Source organism: Triticum urartu, chromosome 4A (genome assembly GCF_056163025.1).
Source record: "Triticum urartu cultivar PI428250 chromosome 4A, HENAU_Tu73, whole genome shotgun sequence".
NCBI lineage: Eukaryota > Viridiplantae > Streptophyta > Magnoliopsida > Poales > Poaceae > Triticum > Triticum urartu.
This window is the reverse complement of record NC_141876.1, coordinates 32473956-32492861: the sequence shown is the minus strand read 5'-3', so window position 1 is coordinate 32492861 and position 18906 is coordinate 32473956. Positions and strand designations below refer to the sequence as shown.

General features: G+C 45.6%; 1 protein-coding gene across 1 annotated transcript; it reads right to left on the bottom strand.

Annotated features, from left to right (window-relative positions):
* Positions 1-513: 513 nt before the first annotated feature.
* On the bottom strand, positions 514-3344 carry LOC147974614 (uncharacterized). Its single transcript, XM_087517624.1, has 7 exons — positions 2849-3344; positions 2698-2736; positions 2529-2599; positions 1826-1890; positions 1646-1735; positions 1467-1559; positions 514-1379 (listed from the first exon to the last, which is right to left on the bottom strand). Exons 1-7 carry the CDS (start codon positions 3235-3237, stop codon positions 978-980), a joined length of 1149 nt encoding a protein of 382 aa, XP_087373750.1. The 5' UTR covers positions 3238-3344; the 3' UTR covers positions 514-977.
* Positions 3345-18906: the final 15562 nt, after the last annotated feature.

Sequence of the window (18906 nt, the reverse complement as noted above, 5' to 3'; positions counted from 1 at the left end):
TAATTTGCGGTGCCGGTGAAGCATTCCGACAAGGACGGACGGCACACGGCTGCGGTTGCGGCATGGAGGAGCCGAGCTAATCACCCGATAGCCGACCTCCCGCGTCACGATAGAGTTAGCCGATGCCGATAGCTGAGCTGACCTCACACATCGCGATAGAAAGAAGCAGCAGGCCATCCACTCGTAGATCGATCGGGGAATAACGACTCTCGGCCGCATCCCCATTTCCGGGCCGATTTTTGCGCGTGTTGCCAACTTGTCCACTCTCAGCTCTCAGCTCTCGCCGTCGTGAAGCAGTGGACAGAACCGCGAGTCCGGCCGGAGAAATCGTGCGAACGCTGTGCGCCGAGTGAGACACAGGGACGCGGCCGGCCACCGGCGTCAAGATCGCCAAAGCCGAAAGCTCCACCAGGCCAGCGACACTGCAGCAGCGAGCAACACAAATACACATTGTGACAAGGATATTTCCTTCAAGGAAGTCCATCAAATCAATTCTGCCGCAGATTCTGATTGAGAATCTTTCGAGACGCAGAAAAACGACCCCTGCAAAGAGGGGAGGAATGCGTCTACATTATTGAGCGCCACACCGGGCGACTCCAAAGGAACGAACGTTTGTTTACCCCTACCGGACAAAAATATGGGTCAAAAACATAGCTCGGGGACACGCACACTGGGAGCAGAGCAATCTCGGCCACCACCAGTCGTCACCCCGTACAGCACCACACGTACTAGTTGTAGTGCTAGTTACTAATAATGCAGCTTCCCGCGCTCGCAAAACTGCCTCCTCCGCCGGGAGGGAGGATGAAGAAGATCATCATCATCCTCGCCGTCCTCGCTTGGGGCGCAGGCGGTCGGACCGACCGCGTCATCACCGGCAGGGACGGGAGGTTTCTCCCGTCCCCGACGAGCTCGGCGATGTGGTCCAACCCGCCTGCCTCAGCCCACGGACCGGCCGGCCGGCGCGGCGACCCGCGTGATCAAATCCTCGGGGTCAGCCAGTCGACGATGTCGCCCAGCACCACCTCCTTCTCGGGCTCGATGAGCAGGTCGTGCAGCAGGCCGTCGTAGAGCCGGATGTCCTTGTCCGGGGTGGAGGCCTCCCGGTGCAGCCTCCGCGAGCCCTCCGGGTCGGTCACCATGTCGTCGGCGCCGTGCAGCACCAGCAGCGGCACCGTGACCCTGCGCAGGTGCTGCTGCAGGTAGGCCGTGAGCCGGAGGATCTCGTAGCCGGTGCGCACCCGGATGGACCCCGTGAACACCAGCGGGTCCGAGTACTTGACCCTCAGCGCCTCCGGGTCGCGCGACACCGCCGGCCCGTTCTTGCTCGACCCCGTGAACTGGTACCGAGGCGCGATCAGGGCGAAAACCGGGGCAAGCGCCTGCATACAATACACAATCACAATCAGTCAATTTGTTTCTGAAGATGTTCCTCTGCATTTCTTTCGACAAAATGGCGGAATACATACCGCGACGACAGGATGCGCGGGTTGTACACGGACAGCCGGCGATGTGAGGATGATGCCATTGACAAGAGCATCGACCTCCGGATCAAGCACAGCCTATAGCCAAAACAAGAACACTATCAGATATACGAGTTGCATACACAATTCTGATGGAACAAGCAAGTCACAGGTGATGGTAGTACCTTGAGGATGATGCCTCCACCGGTGGAGTGCCCAAAGCAGAAGCATGGGACGCCAGGGTTCTCGGCTGAGATCTTCTTCAGATACATTTTCTGCATCGAATAATATAACAGCCTTTGAATAAGAATTTGTGCAGATGGTCTTAGATAACAAGAAGAACTAGTCGATTTCTTTGCTCATACCATGTCCTGCACAGCAAGATCGAGAGATTGGACGTACCCATGGAGACCATCACTTCCACCATGGCCTGTATTACAACAAAATCGCCAGGTTAGACAGTAGATACGTATCATCATGGAAGTTTTTACTATACTCATGTAGTAGTTTATTTCATTATAAAAGATGGATCGCCAAGGTATACATGATGGTAACCATTGGTTATCCGCTTGATGCTACATTTTGAGATAATAAAGTCGCCCTTTGTCGAAAATTGGTTCCACGTCGCCAGAATTTTTTATTGATCTTCAGAGTCAATAAAATCCGCATGGTTAGTCTCAAATTTAAGTTGACAGCTTGATTGCCAACACAGAACAAAGAACCATGCTTAACTGTCGACGGCAAAAATGAGCCGACCTTTTTATTTCAAATTATGCTTTGAACAGTACTACAATTCCTTATAGACGGACAAAAAACAGAGTATGTGCCACTCATTCAATCCCTTAAGCGTTCAGATTCACAAGTAAATCGCCTTAATTCATTCAGTCTAGGGGAAGCTTAGAAGAGAATTCAACATCCTTGGTATCTTCTATACGCAATTCATCATAAAATAAATTGCCTTCAATATTTTCCGTCAAGCAATGTTAAGCACTAACACATACTCCTAGTAAGCATCATCATGCAAATAAAATTAAATGAGAATAGAGGGAAAAGGAAGGAGGAACTCACCAGTCCAGTCCATGCCATAAACCTTGACATCCATGGCGTTCAACCGTTTGGCCAGATGATCATACCTCCCACTGCCAAATCGATCCAAGGTACCCAACAATCAGCTACCGACCACACAAGTTACTGTAATTTTTCTAAGAAACAGAGAAGAACGGAACCGAATTCTCACCTGTGCTCGTTCAACCCGTGCATGACAAGAACAAGCGCCCTGAATCCGCAAAAAAAGACAGAAAAATGATCAGCACGGCGAAAAACAGAGGACACCCGGGCTGAAGAAAGGACAAATTTTGCGTGGATTTGTTGGATGGATTCCTTCCTACCTGGGCTTGACGGAGGAGGAGGCGTGCGGCCACCAGGACTGCGTGAAGAGCGTCTCGCCGCGGGCGGTGGGGACGAGCTCGTAGTCCCGGCCGGCCTCCCTGGCGCGGCGCATGGCGGCCTCGCGGCGGGCGAGGGCCTGCCTCCGGGAGCAGACGGCGGGCACCCGCAGCACGACGGCGGCCTTGGCCTTCTTCCCGGAGGAGGCGGAGGCCGAGACGACGGCGTCGGCCGCGGCGGCGTCCCCCTGGCGCGCCGCCCGCCAGCGGAAGGGCAGGAGCAGGAGCAGGAGCAAGGGCTGGAGCACGGCGAGGATCCGGCGCAGCGCGAGCAGCGACAGCAGCGCGCTGATCCGCCCCGCCGCGTCCGCCGCCTGCATGCTCCCGGCCATCGCTCCCTCCGCCCCTCCTCCTCGGTTCGCGCGAGCGGGCAGACGCACAAGGACCGTCGCGGGGGGCTCTGGCGCCGGGCGGGCTCGCTCCAACAAAAGCTCTCGGGCCAGCAACGGTCGCGCTAAAAATGGGCGAACCTCCACGACCGACCGCAAGAATGGGAAGGGGGTCGAATCTATTCCGGAACAAAAAGGAACGCGCCGGCGATCGAGCTATCGACTGTGCTATATCGTGCCGTCTTTCGGCTGGGCTGGGTGCTTCCGGACCGGATGCGCACTACGTGCGGCGCCGCTGCTCTCTCGCTCGACGAGCTGGGGATGGATTGGGTTGCCTGTCCCGAGTGTCCCGGCGCCGGAAGAGGAGAAGAAGTCGAGTCCGGTTTGTGCTTGGAGAGGGAGAGCGCGGTGGCGTGGCTTTATAGCCGCGAGGCCAGTGGCCGGCCCGCCGCGGCGACGAGGGGGCGAAAAGCGCAGGACGCGTGGCGGCGCGGGAGCGGGCGCGGGGCGCCGGTACGCGAGACGTGTGGCGTGCGCCAGGGGAGAGGAACCAAAGAGATTCGTCGGAGAGCGGGGCCCGGGTGGCAGCGGGGCGCCCGTCGCCGTCCCTTATCTGTTGGTGATCACGATCGCGTGGCTCGCATCGGATCGGATGGAGGGCATCGCATCGTCGGCGTCTCGTGGTGGGGGAGGAATCCAACAAACGGACGGACGGGCGGAGGAGTCTGGAAAATTCGGGAGGGCCGCGGCATATGCTAGCGAGCGAACGTTTTCTTTTTGGTTTTTTGCAACGGGAGGTGAGCTCGGGGCGGCGGGGCAGATAAGGTCGAGGGAGGCGGAGGCGTGCGGCGTTTGTTGCTTTCTCTCCTCTGCTGCTTCGCTTCTTTTTCTTGCTCTAGGCGTGGTCGTGGCGACTCTATGAAACTGGCCTAGTTTTTTGTGTTGGATTGGTAAGCAAATTCGGGTATCCACTCGATTTTTTGATTTTTGATTTTGTTTTGCGAGTACAGTATCCACTCGATTTTTCTGAACGAAGACTGTGGTTCACATTGTGAAAAGGAGAAAGTAAGCAGGCGAGTTTTTTTTCTTTTTTTGCGAGGAAGTAACCAGGCGAGTTTTGAGCGTTTATCGACCCATATGGGCCCATACACGGTGACTCTACCTCCCCTGCCATCGTGCATGTCTCTGCTACGAGCATACACAGTGACTCCACTCCACATTGTTTTCATGCTTACGTGTCATTATGTTTTTTTAAAGAGGATGTGCCCATGGCCTCGCGCATCTAGGCGATGCATATAGTTATTTTATTAATTACTGATAAAGCCCTTATAAAATGATACATCAGTAAGATTGAAGCAATCATCTTAATGATACCTGTCGCTACTCCCATCCCCGTGATGAAGGGATGCCGAATGTCCGAGCCACAATACCTGGATTGGGCTACACACCGGTCTGGGACACTTTTAGTGAGCACCACATGTGCACGCTCAGTGGCGGAGCCAGGAATATAGTATGAGAAGGGCCAAGTGTAGTAAATCCTTATTATCTCGTAAGAATACATCATTTTTGCAACCATTGATCATCTATTAGCATGCATATTAGGCTTAATAAAACAATGTTATGAGGGCCAGAGCCCCTGCTCGTCCCCCTGTCTCCGCCACTGCGCACGCTGCAAGGGTTGTCACCTCCTTCATCCATCGATCCATTCTCAAAACAGATACTAACGCATCAACCTTGCCAGGCCTCTCTGCCATTGACGTCACCACGGCGCCAGACAGTGTCGTGCTCCTGCACGAGTCCATCACCACCCATCGGACGCCGAGTCTTCACTACGCCACGCCGCCGAGATCCGCCACCATCGATGTGTAGAATGAAGCGCCGCTCCACCACCTACCGACGCCCAACCACCAAGCCGTCCACATGTCCGTCCAGCCGATGAATGTCTGCAAAGATGATGCCCCTACGTGGGTGACAACGAAGACGTCGCTCATCCGATCTAGGAGGCCCCTCAACGCCGCCATCATCCGACCTAGGAGGCCCCTCAACGCCTCAAACGAGGGCTACGACGCCCACAGACGCCACCGTCAATGGTAGCCTCCTCCAGATCTAAGTTTTCCTCCGGAAACAATGGATCAAGGGACGCCCCCACCATCGCCTCCAACGAGGAAAACGACACTCATGGGCGCCGCCGCCGATGGTGGCATGCTCACCCACTTCAGCAGCTAAGCCACCATCTCCTCCTTCACTTGATCCGCCGTCGGGAAGCCACCGCGAGGCAACACCCACCGGCCAGATCCCTTTGGACCAACGATGAAGACAACCAAAGATAGAGGAGGTCACATCGCTGGCGCGACCAGCGCCATGGCCATACACACGTTATCCCGATGCGCTCGCTCGAGATCCACCGTCACAGCTACACCTCCTAGCCGCCACAGAGGGACGCCCCGCCGCCACCATCATCCCCCCGCACGGGCTTTGCCCAGTCGGGATCCGGCGGCGGCGGGAGGGGAGGCAGAGGGGAATGGAGGCAGAGGGGAGGGCGGACGGGATCGGGAGAGATCTGGAGGGAAGGGGAGGCGGATGGGAGAGGAGAGATCGTGTCATTATGTATGTTTTGACTAGGGGCATATGCAGTAGTAGTTTTTTCTGGCAACGGTCAAACTTGTTATTCTCCTTTTCCGCCTCCTCTTGTACGCACATTATATTTTCGTTGAAAGATTACTGTCAAAGAAAATACACTGGTTCAATAAAACCGAGATTGTTTTTGTGTTTACTACACAACTTAGGCATCCAAAGGACACACTTGGTATGGTCGTTCCTGGGAGGAAGATCGATCCTGTCTCCAGATTCCAAACGGGGCGAGTCAAACCATGTGTAGCCAGGGTGAATCCAAAGTTGTACTGCTGGTTCCTTTCACCTCGTTCTCATCGACGGTATATCCACTCCTCATGCTTCCCCAGTTTATGCCAAGAAACCTCGAGTTTAACTAACTAGGCTCGGTAATTTTAATAGTACTAGCCATAAGCACGTGCACTGTCTCCGTCTCTCTCCAATCTCCGTTTCAATCAGGGAGGCAAACACCTCAAATCTGGGCTGCAAGATTGCTTCCAAAAGCGCAACTGTTAGAATAGCTATCAACTGTTGCGATATCTCGCTGGCTGTTGCTGCCGACGGCGCTCCTGATTAATTGATTGACTAAAGATGTAAAAATGCACTGGTTGGTGATTACTAGCACAGCACTGGGAATCGTCGACCGTATTGTTAGATTAGGGAGCTAAACTAATCGCATCGTTTATTCGGTACACTGACGATGGACTTGATCAACGAGGTTCTCGTACAGCACTGAGTAGTTAGTTATTCACTTGCGTCCTTGCTTTCCGTGAAAGGAAAATCTTTCCTTTAGCTACTTAAAAAGTAGGAATATTACTTGAGTTAAAAAAACTAGTAGGTGTATGAATCATTTAGCCAAAAGAAGTGTTCATTTAGTTACTGGTAGTCACTTGGTAAAGTGCAGAAATATCTGAAACATGGTGCTAGTGAAAGTGATCATGGACAATTTGGCAAAAAGCTTCAGTGTATATTCAGAATTGAGCCAGCCGCACACAAATATCGTCGCAGTGATGTGGCAGGCTAGGGGTGAGGTGACGACTTACGGGGTGGCTGAGTCCAACACACAAGACTCCAAATATCGTTACACTATTGTTAATGTACTACTACTTACTTCGTTTAAGAAGTTTTTGTGCGTCACTGGTGTATGAGTATGAAACTATAACGAGTCTTTAACATACTCACAGCTAGTGTACCATCTTTGCTTCCTTGTGCGGGGTTTAGCTGTTTAACTAAGTGATACTGCTGCCACTGTTTGAATAAGCAGGCAGGCACATGCGTCGCGCCCCAGCGCTCCAGATCGATGGAAACAAATGTCCCAAAGATGCGTGTGCTGCCGGTGACTAACTACTCCGAGGAAAAAGTGGGTGCGCAGAAATAAATATCCATGCGGTCGACATATAGAGGTAGAATAATCGTATCTCAGTTCGTTTGTGATGTGCGTCCCACGGTCCCCCATGGTGGACGGCGACCCGGCCAGCTAGAGCTAGCTACTACACTTTGTAGTTGTAGTCCTAGACTAGACTTAGAGAGGAGCGGATAAAACCCAACGAGCTGCCTTTGCCTAGCGCCGCCGCGGCGAATATCGGGGAGCTCCGTTGGACGGGAGCGAGTCCGCTCCGGCGGCGGCGGCGGGCGCGACAAGTCAGAGGCCTGCTGATGGATCGACCGTCGGGAGCTCGGTCGGATCAACGTGCTACGCTTTGTTGAATCAGGACTTCACGAGGCAGAGCAGCCGCGGAGCCGCACGCCACAAGTAGGATAATTGGCGGCGCGGCGGCCAACAAGTCCATTCTCAAATGGATCGCTCCGTCGCGCCACCGGCTGACGGACAGAGCTTTGGCTAGATCAAGCGACGAGTTGGCCGGTCTTCCCGTGGACCGGACCCGTCGGCCGGCCGGCGAGGCCGCCGTCCCGCGCAAACTGGTCCGTCCGGCGAGGTGGACCGGTCATTATTTTATGGAGCTCAAGGCTGATTGGGTTTGAATGTACTACATGACATCAGTACGCTTGAAGTCGGTTATCTCGGAAGTTAGTCGTGACTCGGGACGTGTCTGGCTGCTTGCTGCCTGCGGAAGCAATTGCGTCCCAAAGCTCCAGCCGCGCACGCACGGCAGCTAGCCCACGTACGTCCCCCGGATGCTGTGTGCTTCATGTACTCCCTTATTTTTATTTAATTCGCATATTAGATTTGGTCAAAGTCAAGCTTTACAAACTTTGACCAAGTTTATAAACAAAAATATTAAGATATACAATAACAAATCAACAACATTAGATTTATTATTGAATGTATTTTCACATCGTATAGATTTATTATGATAAATGTCTATATTGTTTTCTACCAACTTGGTCAAACTTTACGAAGTTTGACTTCAGTCAACTCTAATATGCAGAGTAAATAAAAATGAAGGGAGTACGCACCTCTCAACGCTCTAAATACAAGGCAAGAAATATCTGAAACACTTTCTTTTTGGACAAAAGGATATTAGAGTGCACCTTTTTTGGGTGGGGAGGGGGGACTTGAGCCCTCCTTTGGTTTGTAAGTAGGATTTTTGTAGAAATTATATAGGATAGGATTTTCAAAGAAAAAATATATTCTTTGGAGCCCTTTGATTGTAGAAATGGGCTTCTATTCTTGTGTACTGTAGAAACCAATCCTTCACATTTCGAAGAAAAAAAATATTAGACTAAACTTAATGGAAAAAATTCTATCCTATGCTTCAAATGATACCTTTCCCCATAGAAATTAAGATGCATGTCATTTCACTTTCTGTAATTTTTCTATTCCGATGCAATTTCTATCTTATGAACCAAAGGAGGCCTAAGTGTGCACAATGTTGGCTAAAAGCAGGGGCTAAGAAGTACTCCCCATCATTGATGGCCCCATCCTAAAAGCAAAGTGTATGGGCTAGGCTCGGGACTCGTTTTCAGCCTCAAACCTGGCCCTAAGGCCAATTAGACCATAGTGGTACATGAATTTTTAAGAAATTATGCATAACAAGTCAATAGTTTAATGCTATTATATGATTATTCATCTGCAGGTGAAGAGAAAGAAGATGGCGCCCCAACGGTCCTCTCGCTCTCACGCGCTCGCCGCCTCCAACGTTTCCGATCGACGGCCTGCGAGCCGCCTCCTCCCAGCCACTCCCACAACAGCACCCATCGGACGATCGCTCCGATCCTCGACGACCAGATAGCGCCCCTGCGTCGTTTACCTCTTTCTGCGACGTCGTGGTCTCGGGTTCGTCGTCGGACGGGTCGCTGCCCGGTCGGTCCCGCCCCTGCCTCGGTGGATCTGGAACCGGACAATGAGGGATAGATCCTCGTCCATGCTCCAACATTCAAGAACTCAAATTGTTTCCAGAAACAATCATGGATATTCGCAAGACATATACCTACATCACCTAAAAAGTTCAAATCAAATTCGAAATGCACATAGAGAAACAAAAGTGACAAATCCAGCATGAATATTTTGTCTCAAGAATACAAAAAAAAACATCACTATCCACAAATTGTCTTCTTTGTTTCTCAATGTGTATTTTGATTCTAGTTTTTGAAATTTTTAGTGATAACAGACACATGTCTTGAGAACATTCACAAAAAAAAACATAAATTTTTGATACATCTAAATTTGATTTTTCAAACATGGGAGCATGAAAGAACATGGAGGTTGGGAGCAATAGACACTCTCCCCCTATTCGGTGAGGTCCTGGTGTATGCATTGTGGGATGTTTTGAAGGAGAATTTTTTTTCTTTTCAAAACTCCTCATGCACCATTTTGGATTCGTAGTAAAAGAGGACATCGCTCAGAAGCAGTAGTCGGCAGCTGTCCACCGCAATGTAAAGTGTCTTTCTTCAGATTTCCCCTTTTTGCCTTTGTAAAAAAGCCTGTAGTACTTCCTTTTAATTTCCCGTTTAGACCTCCTGACTTGCACTACTAGGCGCCGCCGCACACACATTCTGATATGGACCTGTCCATCGAGCTCCCGACGACCTTATTATGGTGGAATCTGTAGAGAGCTGGGCGGCTAGAAGAAGATGAATGCAGCGAGAATGGCCGGCCTCCGTTGGAACCAACCAACCGGCGCGAACTAGTCAGTCGAGGCGGACTCGTCACTTTCTTTTGTACTCTCTCCGTCCCAAAATTCTTGTCTTAAATTTATCTAAATACGGATGTATTTAGTTACGTTTTAGTGTTAGATACATCCATATCTAGACAAAGCTAAGACAAGAATTTGAATGGATGGACACTGTGATTAATTGAAGCAGCAAGTCAGCCAGGACTCGGGACGTATCTGTCCGGCTGCGGGCTGGGTGGAAGATATTGGCGGCTACTGGTTCCGTCCCAAGAGGTCAAGTCTCCGGCCGCGCACGGCAGCTAGCCATGAACCCGGACGCCGCCGCGCGCTTCCCGTGCACGAACGCACGGCCGCACAACACGAACGAACGAGGTGATGGCGTAACGTAACCAGGGGCGCGCAATCTGATGACTTTGGGCGCGCAATCGCTGTACTCCGCCGCTAGCTAAGCTTGCTCTCTTCCACGCAAGACCATGATGATGACTTTGGGTGGCCGTGGTCACGTTACGTTACGCACCACGTAACGTCGTCTGCGGCCCACATGCCTGACCGGCCAACAAACGTCGTCTTTTTTTGGGGGGGTATTAAATTTCGCACCTGGATAATGCGCTGACGTTCGCCCTGGGTCGCCCCATGTCGAACGAAATGTTCCCCATGGCAGGGGGAAGGGATCAAACGGAAATCGCTCACTACCTTTCAAAAAACTAAATCGTTCACTGTGGGAAAGCTCGCAGCATCAAGGGCGCAACACCCTTCCTCCGCGCATGCTTTTGGGCCGACCTATGTGCGGGGCGGGCGCCCCTTTTTTTGCCGGCCTACGCGCGCGGCGTACGCCCCTGTTTTTTAAAGTGTGTATGACATGTTATGAAAATAATCCCGCTTTAAAAGAAGATTTGACATTTAAAATAAATTATATACAATGTAAACATGTTTGTGTAGGCTGAAAATGTACTTGAAATTTTAAATAAGTAATTAACTGTTAAAAAATGTCTCCAAAAAACTGTCTGAAAAAATAGTCGTGAATTTTTTGAAAATAATTATACACTTAAAAAATGTTCACGTTGGTTAAAAAATGTACTTACATTTTACAGAAATAATAACATGTTTCTAAAAAATTATCCGTCAAAATTCAAAATTTTATAGAATGTAAAAGAATGTTTGCGTAGTTTAAAAATGTTTACTTCCATTAAAGTGTAAAAAATGTATTTATAAAATGTTACTATATATTCGAAAAATGTTGACATCATGTATTTTGAAAATGTCCCAAGTGAGTAAAAAAATGTTTCACGTGTGCTATAAAAATGCACATTGTGTGCCGAAACAAAAGTAGAAATGTGTCCAAGAATAGAAAAGTGATAAAAACAAACAAAGAAACAAAAAGGAAAGCAAAAAAACCCTAACAAAACCAAGAAAGAAAGAAGGAAAACCTTAAGTATAATGAAGAAAGAAAGTAAAACAAAAAAAATAAGGAGAAAACAAAGAAACCAAAGTAAAATTAAGAATAAAACAAAAAATTCTGAAAAACAAATAAAACCAAAGAAAACAAAAAAAGGACCATACGAAACGTACAACAGCCGCTACGAGCGGCAGCGACTACCACGCTAGATGAGCTAGCTCATTAGTGGTAGCTCTTAGGCGATTCCTATTTCAATTTGTATGGGAAATATATAGTGGTCGCGGTTTTTTTATTTCAGTTTTTTTTGTGCCTCATAAAAATGATCAGGATTTCGAACAACAATGGAGTTTCAAATATGGAGTAATTTTAAAATGTTAACGAATTCAAAAAATACTCAGGAGTTCCAAAAAATATTCACGAATTTTATAAATATTCAAGAATTCAAAACATGTTCGTGATTACGAAAATGTCTGCGCTTTGAGAAAATGCTGACAAATTTAAAAAATCTGATATTTATGAAATGTTCACAAATTCAAAAAATGTTTGAGTTTTTTCAAAAAATAGATTTCTTTAAAAAATACAGAACTCGAGTTTCAAAGATTGCAAATTAGAAAAATCTTCATAACCTAAAAATCATTCATGATTTTTAAATAATTGTGTGTTCTGAGTTTTTTTTCAAGGTTTGTAAAAATGTTCGCGAATTTATAAAAAATGTACAAGATGTAAAAAATGGTGCGAATTTATAAATAAAATGTTTGTATAAAAATGTAGAAAATGGTGCGAATTTTCATATAAGTAAGCGAGAAGTTACTACACCAGCTGTAAAAACCCAAGTTAAAGACTGTAACTGAACCACGTAGGCAAACCTCCTGAGTGGTTTCACAATGAAATATTCATCTTGGAGGAGATGAACCTGCGCACTACAGAGAAGCAATGGCGGTGCCCAGCTCAAAATAATGGCTTAACGTCTTCAAATCTGAAATGGGGTCCATATATGAGAATCAAGTTTAGAACTTGGTTGAGCGTCCAGAGGGCGTAAAACCCATGCATTGTAAATGGATCTTTAAAAGAAAAACGGTCGCGGATAGTATTCCTACTATCTATAAAGCAAGGCTAGTTGCGAAAGGGTTTTTCGCAAATTAAGGGAGTTGATTATGACAAGACTATTTCACCAGTAGCAATTATCCGTGAAATTTTCAAAATTTTATACAATATAAAAAATGTTTACATAGTTTAAGTGTTTATTGCCATAAAAAATGTAAAAACTGTATTTGGAAAATGTTACTGTATATTCAAAAGATGTTGACATCATGCATTTTAAAAATGTCCAGCGTGTGTAAAAAATGTTTCACCTGTGCTATAAAAGTGCACATTGTGTACTGAAATAAAAGTAGACATGTGTCCAATAATAGAAAACTGATAAAAACCAACAAAGAAAAAAAGGAAAGCAAAAATATCCTAAGAAAACGAAGAAAACCAAGAAAGAAACAAAGAAAGAAAGGAAACCTTAAGTATAATGAAGAAATAAAGTAAAACAAAAAAAAGGAGAAAACCAAAGTACAATGACGAATAAAAGGAAAACCTGGGAAAAACAAATAAAACCAAAGAAAACAAAAAAAAAGACCAAGGGAAATATACAGCGGTCGTGATTTTTTTATTTTGGTTTTTTGTGTTTGCCTCGTAAAATTATCAGTATTTCGAACTAAAATGGAGTTTCAAAATATTGACGAATTTTAAAATGTTAACGAATTCATAAAATATTTGGGAGTTCCAAAAAATGTTCACGAATTTCATAAATATTCGTGAATATAAAAATATCCGTGTTTTGAAAAATGCTGATAAATTTTAAAAAGCTGAAATTTAAGAAATGTTCATAAATTTTTAAAATATTTATGATTTTTTGAAAAATATTCACAAATTTCAAAAATAAAATGGAACGCAAGTTTCAAAAATGTTCGTGACTTGCAAAAATATTGCAAATTCGATTTTTTTGATAAATTAAAAATTGTTCATGATTTAGAAAAATATTGATGGGTTCAGAATTTTTTCGTGGTTTGTAAAAATGCTCGTGAATTTGTAAAAAAATGTACAAGATGTAAAAAATGTGAAAAAAATTTAAACAATTTTTTTGTATAAATATGTAAAAAAAATGGTGCAAATGTTCGCATAACTATGCCAGAAGTTACTACACCAACTCTAAAAACTCAAGTTAAGGACTGTAACTGAACCAGGTAGGTTTGGAAGAGTTAGCAAACCTCGGGAGTGGTTCCACAATGAAATATTCATCCTAGAGGAAGATGAACATGCGCACTACAGAGAAGGAATGGCGGTGCCAGCTCAAAAGAATGGCTTAACGTCATGAAACCTGAAATGGAGTCCATGTATGGGTTTTACTATCGATAAATGGATGTTCAAAAGAAAAACGGGCGCGAATAGTATTCCTACTATCTATAAGGGGTTTTCGCAAATTAAGGGAGTTGATTATGATGAGACTTTCTCATCAGTAGTAATGCTAAAATCTGTGTGGATTATTGTGACAATTACTGCATATTTCGATTACGAGATATAGTAGATGGATGTCAAACTGAAGGTTTGGTCGATCCTAGGGCTGCCAGGAAGGTGTGTAAGCTTCAAAGGTCTATCTATGATTTAAAGAAATCATTTACGAGATGGAATCAACATTTTGATGAAGAAGTTTGTGTATACAAGAAGTTTAGCGGGAGATCTATAGCATTTTTAATTTTATATGTGGATTATTAATTAGAAATGATGTAAAGTTTCTTAGCATAATAAAAATCATTGAAAAAAGTGTGCTTTCAATGAAAGATTTGGGCAAAGCAACTTATATATTGGGCATAAAAGATCTATAGAGATAGATGAAGATGTCTAATTGCGCTAAGCTGGAGGACGTGCATTGATAAGCTTTTAAAGAGGTTTAAAATGGAGAGCACTAAGAAATGTTTTCTCCCAACGTCACATGGCATGACACTTAGCAAGAATCCATGTCCTAAGATAAATGATAAGCGTCTGCAGATGAGTGGAGGTCCATATGCTTCGGCAATTGTATCCATCATGTATGCTATGATATGTACAAGACCAGATGTTTCATATGCACTAATGTTAGTAGCAGGTACCAAAGTGATCCTGTAGTGGCTCACTGGGCAGCTGTTAAAATATTCTGAAGTACCTCAGGAGGACAAATGACATGCTCCTTGTATATGGACAAGATGAAGAGCTCGTTGTAAAGAGTTGCGCCAATGCTAGCGTCATGATTGATATAGATAACTATAAATCTCAATCGGACTATGTTTTTGTGGAGCAGTGGTTTGGAATAGTTCCAAGAAGAACACTATTCCAGACTCTATAACGGAAATAAAATATATTGTTGCTTCAGTAGCTTCGAAAGGAAGCAATTTGGATCAAGTAGTTTCTTGAATGACACCAGACATATTGAATGCAAGTAAAAATACTCAATATTCACACAGATTAAAGTGTCAGGCCCGATGACGAAGCCTCTGCCACGAGCAAGACATGAGCAAACACCAAATAGCCATTGTTATTATTATTAAGAAGGTTATGTAACTAGATTATTGACTCTAATGCAAGTGGGACTATGTTGGAAATATGCCCTAGAGGCAATAATATTGTATTATTATATTTATAATTAAGAGTTTATATTCTATGCTATAACATGCTATGATCCTGTAATGTGCAATTCAGTGGAAAACTCATATGCACGTGTAGAATAATAAACGGTAAAACCTGATTCCTGGTCTTGCCTCTAGGAAAAGCTTAAGTGTTGTTTGTGATCATATTTTCAGATCTTGAGATATCGCTAAGTGAAACAATAGTCTCAAAACGACATTGAGAATATGACGTTTGAAGAACAGTCATATTGAATTGACCTAACTTGATTGTTATACTTTATGATGTTGGGGAACGTAGTAATTTCAAAAAAATTTCTACGCACACGCAAGATCATGGTGATGCATAGCAACGAGGGGGAGAGTATGATCTACGTACCCTTGTAGATCGCAACGGAAGCGTTGACACAACGTAGAGGAAGTAGTCGTACGTCTTCTTCCCGATCCGACCGATCCAAGCACCGTTACTCCGGCACCTCCGAGTTCTTAGCACACGTACAGCTCGATGACGATCCCCGGGCTCCGATCTAGCAAAGCTTCGGGGAGGAGTTCCGTCAGCACAACGGCATGGTGACGATCTTGATGTTCTACCGACGCAGGGCTTCGCCTAAGCACTACAACGATATGATCGAGGTGGAATATGGTGGCAGGGGGCACCGCACACGGCTAAGGAACGATCTCAATGATCAACTTATGTGTCTAGAGGTGCCCCCTGCCTCCGTATATAAAGGAGCCAAGGGGGAGGGGGCCGCCGGCCAGGAGGAGGGCGCAGGAGGAGTCCTACTCCTACCGGGAGTAGGACTCCCCCCCCCCCCCCAATCCTAGTTGGACTAGGAATCCCTGAGGGGGAAAGAGAGGGAGGGGGGCCGACCACCTCTCCTAGTCCTAATAGGACTACGGGAGGGGGGAGGCGCGCGGCCACCTTGGGCTGCCCCTTTCTCCTTTCCACTAAAGCCCATTAAGGCCCATATGGTTCCCGGGGGGTTTCGGTAACCTCCCGGTACTCCGGTAAAATCCTGATTTCACCCGGAACACTTCCGATATCCAAATATAGGCTTCCAATATATCAATCTTTATGTCTCGACCATTTCGAGACTCCTCGTCATGTCCGTGATCACATCCGGGACTCCAAACTAACTTCGGTACATCGAAATGCATAAACTCATAATAACTGTCATCGTAACGTTAAGCGTGCGGACCCTACGGTTCGAGAACAATGTAGACATGACCGAGACACGTCTCTGGTCAATAACCAATAGCGGGACCTGGATGCCCATATTGGCTCCTACATATTCTACGAAGATCTTTATCGGTCAGACCGCATAACAACATACGTTGTTCCTTTTGTCATCGGTATGTTACTTGCCCGAGATTCGATCGTCGGTATCCAATACCTAGTTCAATCTCGTTACCGGCAAGTCTCTTTACTCGTTCCGTAATACATCATCTCACAACTAACATATTAGTTGCAGTGCTTGCAAGGCTTATGTTATGTGCATTACCGAGAGGGCCCAGAGATACCTCTCCGACAATCGGAGTGACAAATCCTAATCTCGAAATACGCCAACCCAACATCTACCTTTGGAGACACCTGTAGTACTCCTTTATAATCACCCAGTTACGTTGTGACGTTTGGTAGCACCCAAAGTGTTCCTCCGGCAAACAGGAGTTGCATAATCTCATAGTCATAGGAACATGTATAAGTCATGAAGAAAGCAATAGCAACATACTAAACGATCAGGTGCTAAGCTAATGGAATGGGTCATGTCAATCAGATCATTCAACTAATGATGTGATCCCGTTAATCAAATAACAACTCTTTGTTCATGGTTAGGAAACATAACCATATTTGATTAAAGAGCTAGTCAAGTAGAGGCATACTAGTGACACTCTGTTTGTCTATGTATTCACACATGTATCATGTTTCCGGTTAATACAATTCTAGCATGAATAATAAACATTTATCATGATATAAGGAAATAAATAATAACTATATTATTGCCTCTAGGGCATATTTCCTTCAGTCTCCCACTTGCACTAGAGTCAATAATCTAGATTACACAGTAATGATTCTTACACCCATGGAGTCTTGGTGCTGATCATGTTTTGCTCGTGGAAGAGGCTTAGTCAACGGGTCTGCAACATTCAGATCCGTATGTATCTTGCAAATCTCTATGTCTCCCACCTGGACTAGATCCCGGATGGAATTGAAGAGTCTCTTGATGTGCTTGGTTCTCTTGTGAAATCTGGATTCCTTTGCCAAGGCAATTGCACCAGTATTGTCACAAAAGATTTTCATTGGACCCGATGCACTAGGTATGACACCTAGATCGGATATGAACTCCTTCATCCAGACTCCTTCGTTCGCTGCTTCCGAAGCAGCTATGTACTCCGCTTCACATGTAGATCCCGCTACGACGCTTTGTTTCAAACTGCACCAACTGACAGCTCCACCATTTAATGTAAACACGTATCCGGTTTGCGATTTAGAATCGTTCGGATCAGTGTCAAAGCTTGCATCAACGTAACCTTTTACGATGAGCTCTTTGTCACCTCCATATATGAGAAACATATCCTTAGTCCTTTTCAGTTATTTCAGGATGTTCTTGACCGCTGTCCAGTGATCCACTCCTGGATTACTTTGGTACCTCCCTGCCAGACTTATAGCAAGGCACACATCAGGTCTGGTACACAGCATTGCATACATGATAGAGCCTATGGCTGAAGCATAGGGAACATCTTTCATTTTCTCTCTATCTTCTGCAGTGGTCGGGCTTTGAGTCTTACTCAATCTCACACCTTGTAACACAGGCAAGAACCCTTTCTTTGCTTGATCCATTTTGAACTTTTTCAAAACTTTGTCAAGGTATGTGCTTTGTGAAAGTCTAATTAAGCGTCTCGATCTATCTCTATAGATCTTAATGCCCAATATGTAAGCAGCTTCACCGAGGTCTTTCATTGAAAAACTCTTATTCAAGTATCCCTTTATGCTATCTAGAAATTCTATATTACTTCCAATCAGTAATATGTCATCCACATATAATATCAGAAATGCTACAGAGCTCCCACTCACTTTCTTGTAAATACAGGCTTCTCCAAAAGTCTGTATAAAACCAAATGCTTTGATCACACTATCAAAGCGTTTATTCCAACTCCGAGAGGCTTGCACCAGTCCATAAATGGATCGCTGGAGCTTGCACACTTTGTTAGCTCCCTTTGGATCGACAAAACCTTCTAGTTGCATCATATACAACTCTTCTTCCAGAAATCCATTCAGGAATGCAGTTTTGACATCCATCTGCCAAATTTCATAATCATAAAATGCGGCAATTGCTAACATGATTCAGACAGACTTAAGCATCGCTACGAGTGAGAAGGTCTCATCATAGTCAACCCCTTGAACTTGTCGAAAACCTTTTGCGACAAGTCGAGCTTTGTAGACAGTAACATTACCATCAGCGTCAGTCTTCTTCTTGAAGATCCATTTATTCTCAATTGCTTGACGATCATCCGGCAAGTCAACCAAAGTCCATACTTTGTTCTCATACATGGATCCCATCTCAGATTTCATGGCTTCAAGCCATTTTACGGAATCTGGGCTCACCATCGCTTCTTCATAGTTCGTAGGTTCATCATGATCTAGTAGCATGACTTCCAGAACAGGATTACCGTACCACTCTGGTGCGGATCTCACTCTGGTTGATCTACGAGGTTCAGTAGTATCTTGATCTAAAGTTTCATGATCATCATCATTAGTTTCCTCACTTATTGGTGTAGGTGTCGCAGAAACGGTTTTCTGTGATGTACTACTTTCCAATAAGGGAGTAGGTACAGTTACCTCGTCAAGTTCTACTTTCCTCCCACTCACTTCTTTTGAGAGAAATTCCTTCTCCAGAAAGTTTCCGAATTTAGCAACAAAAGTCTTGCCTTCGGATTTGTGATAGAA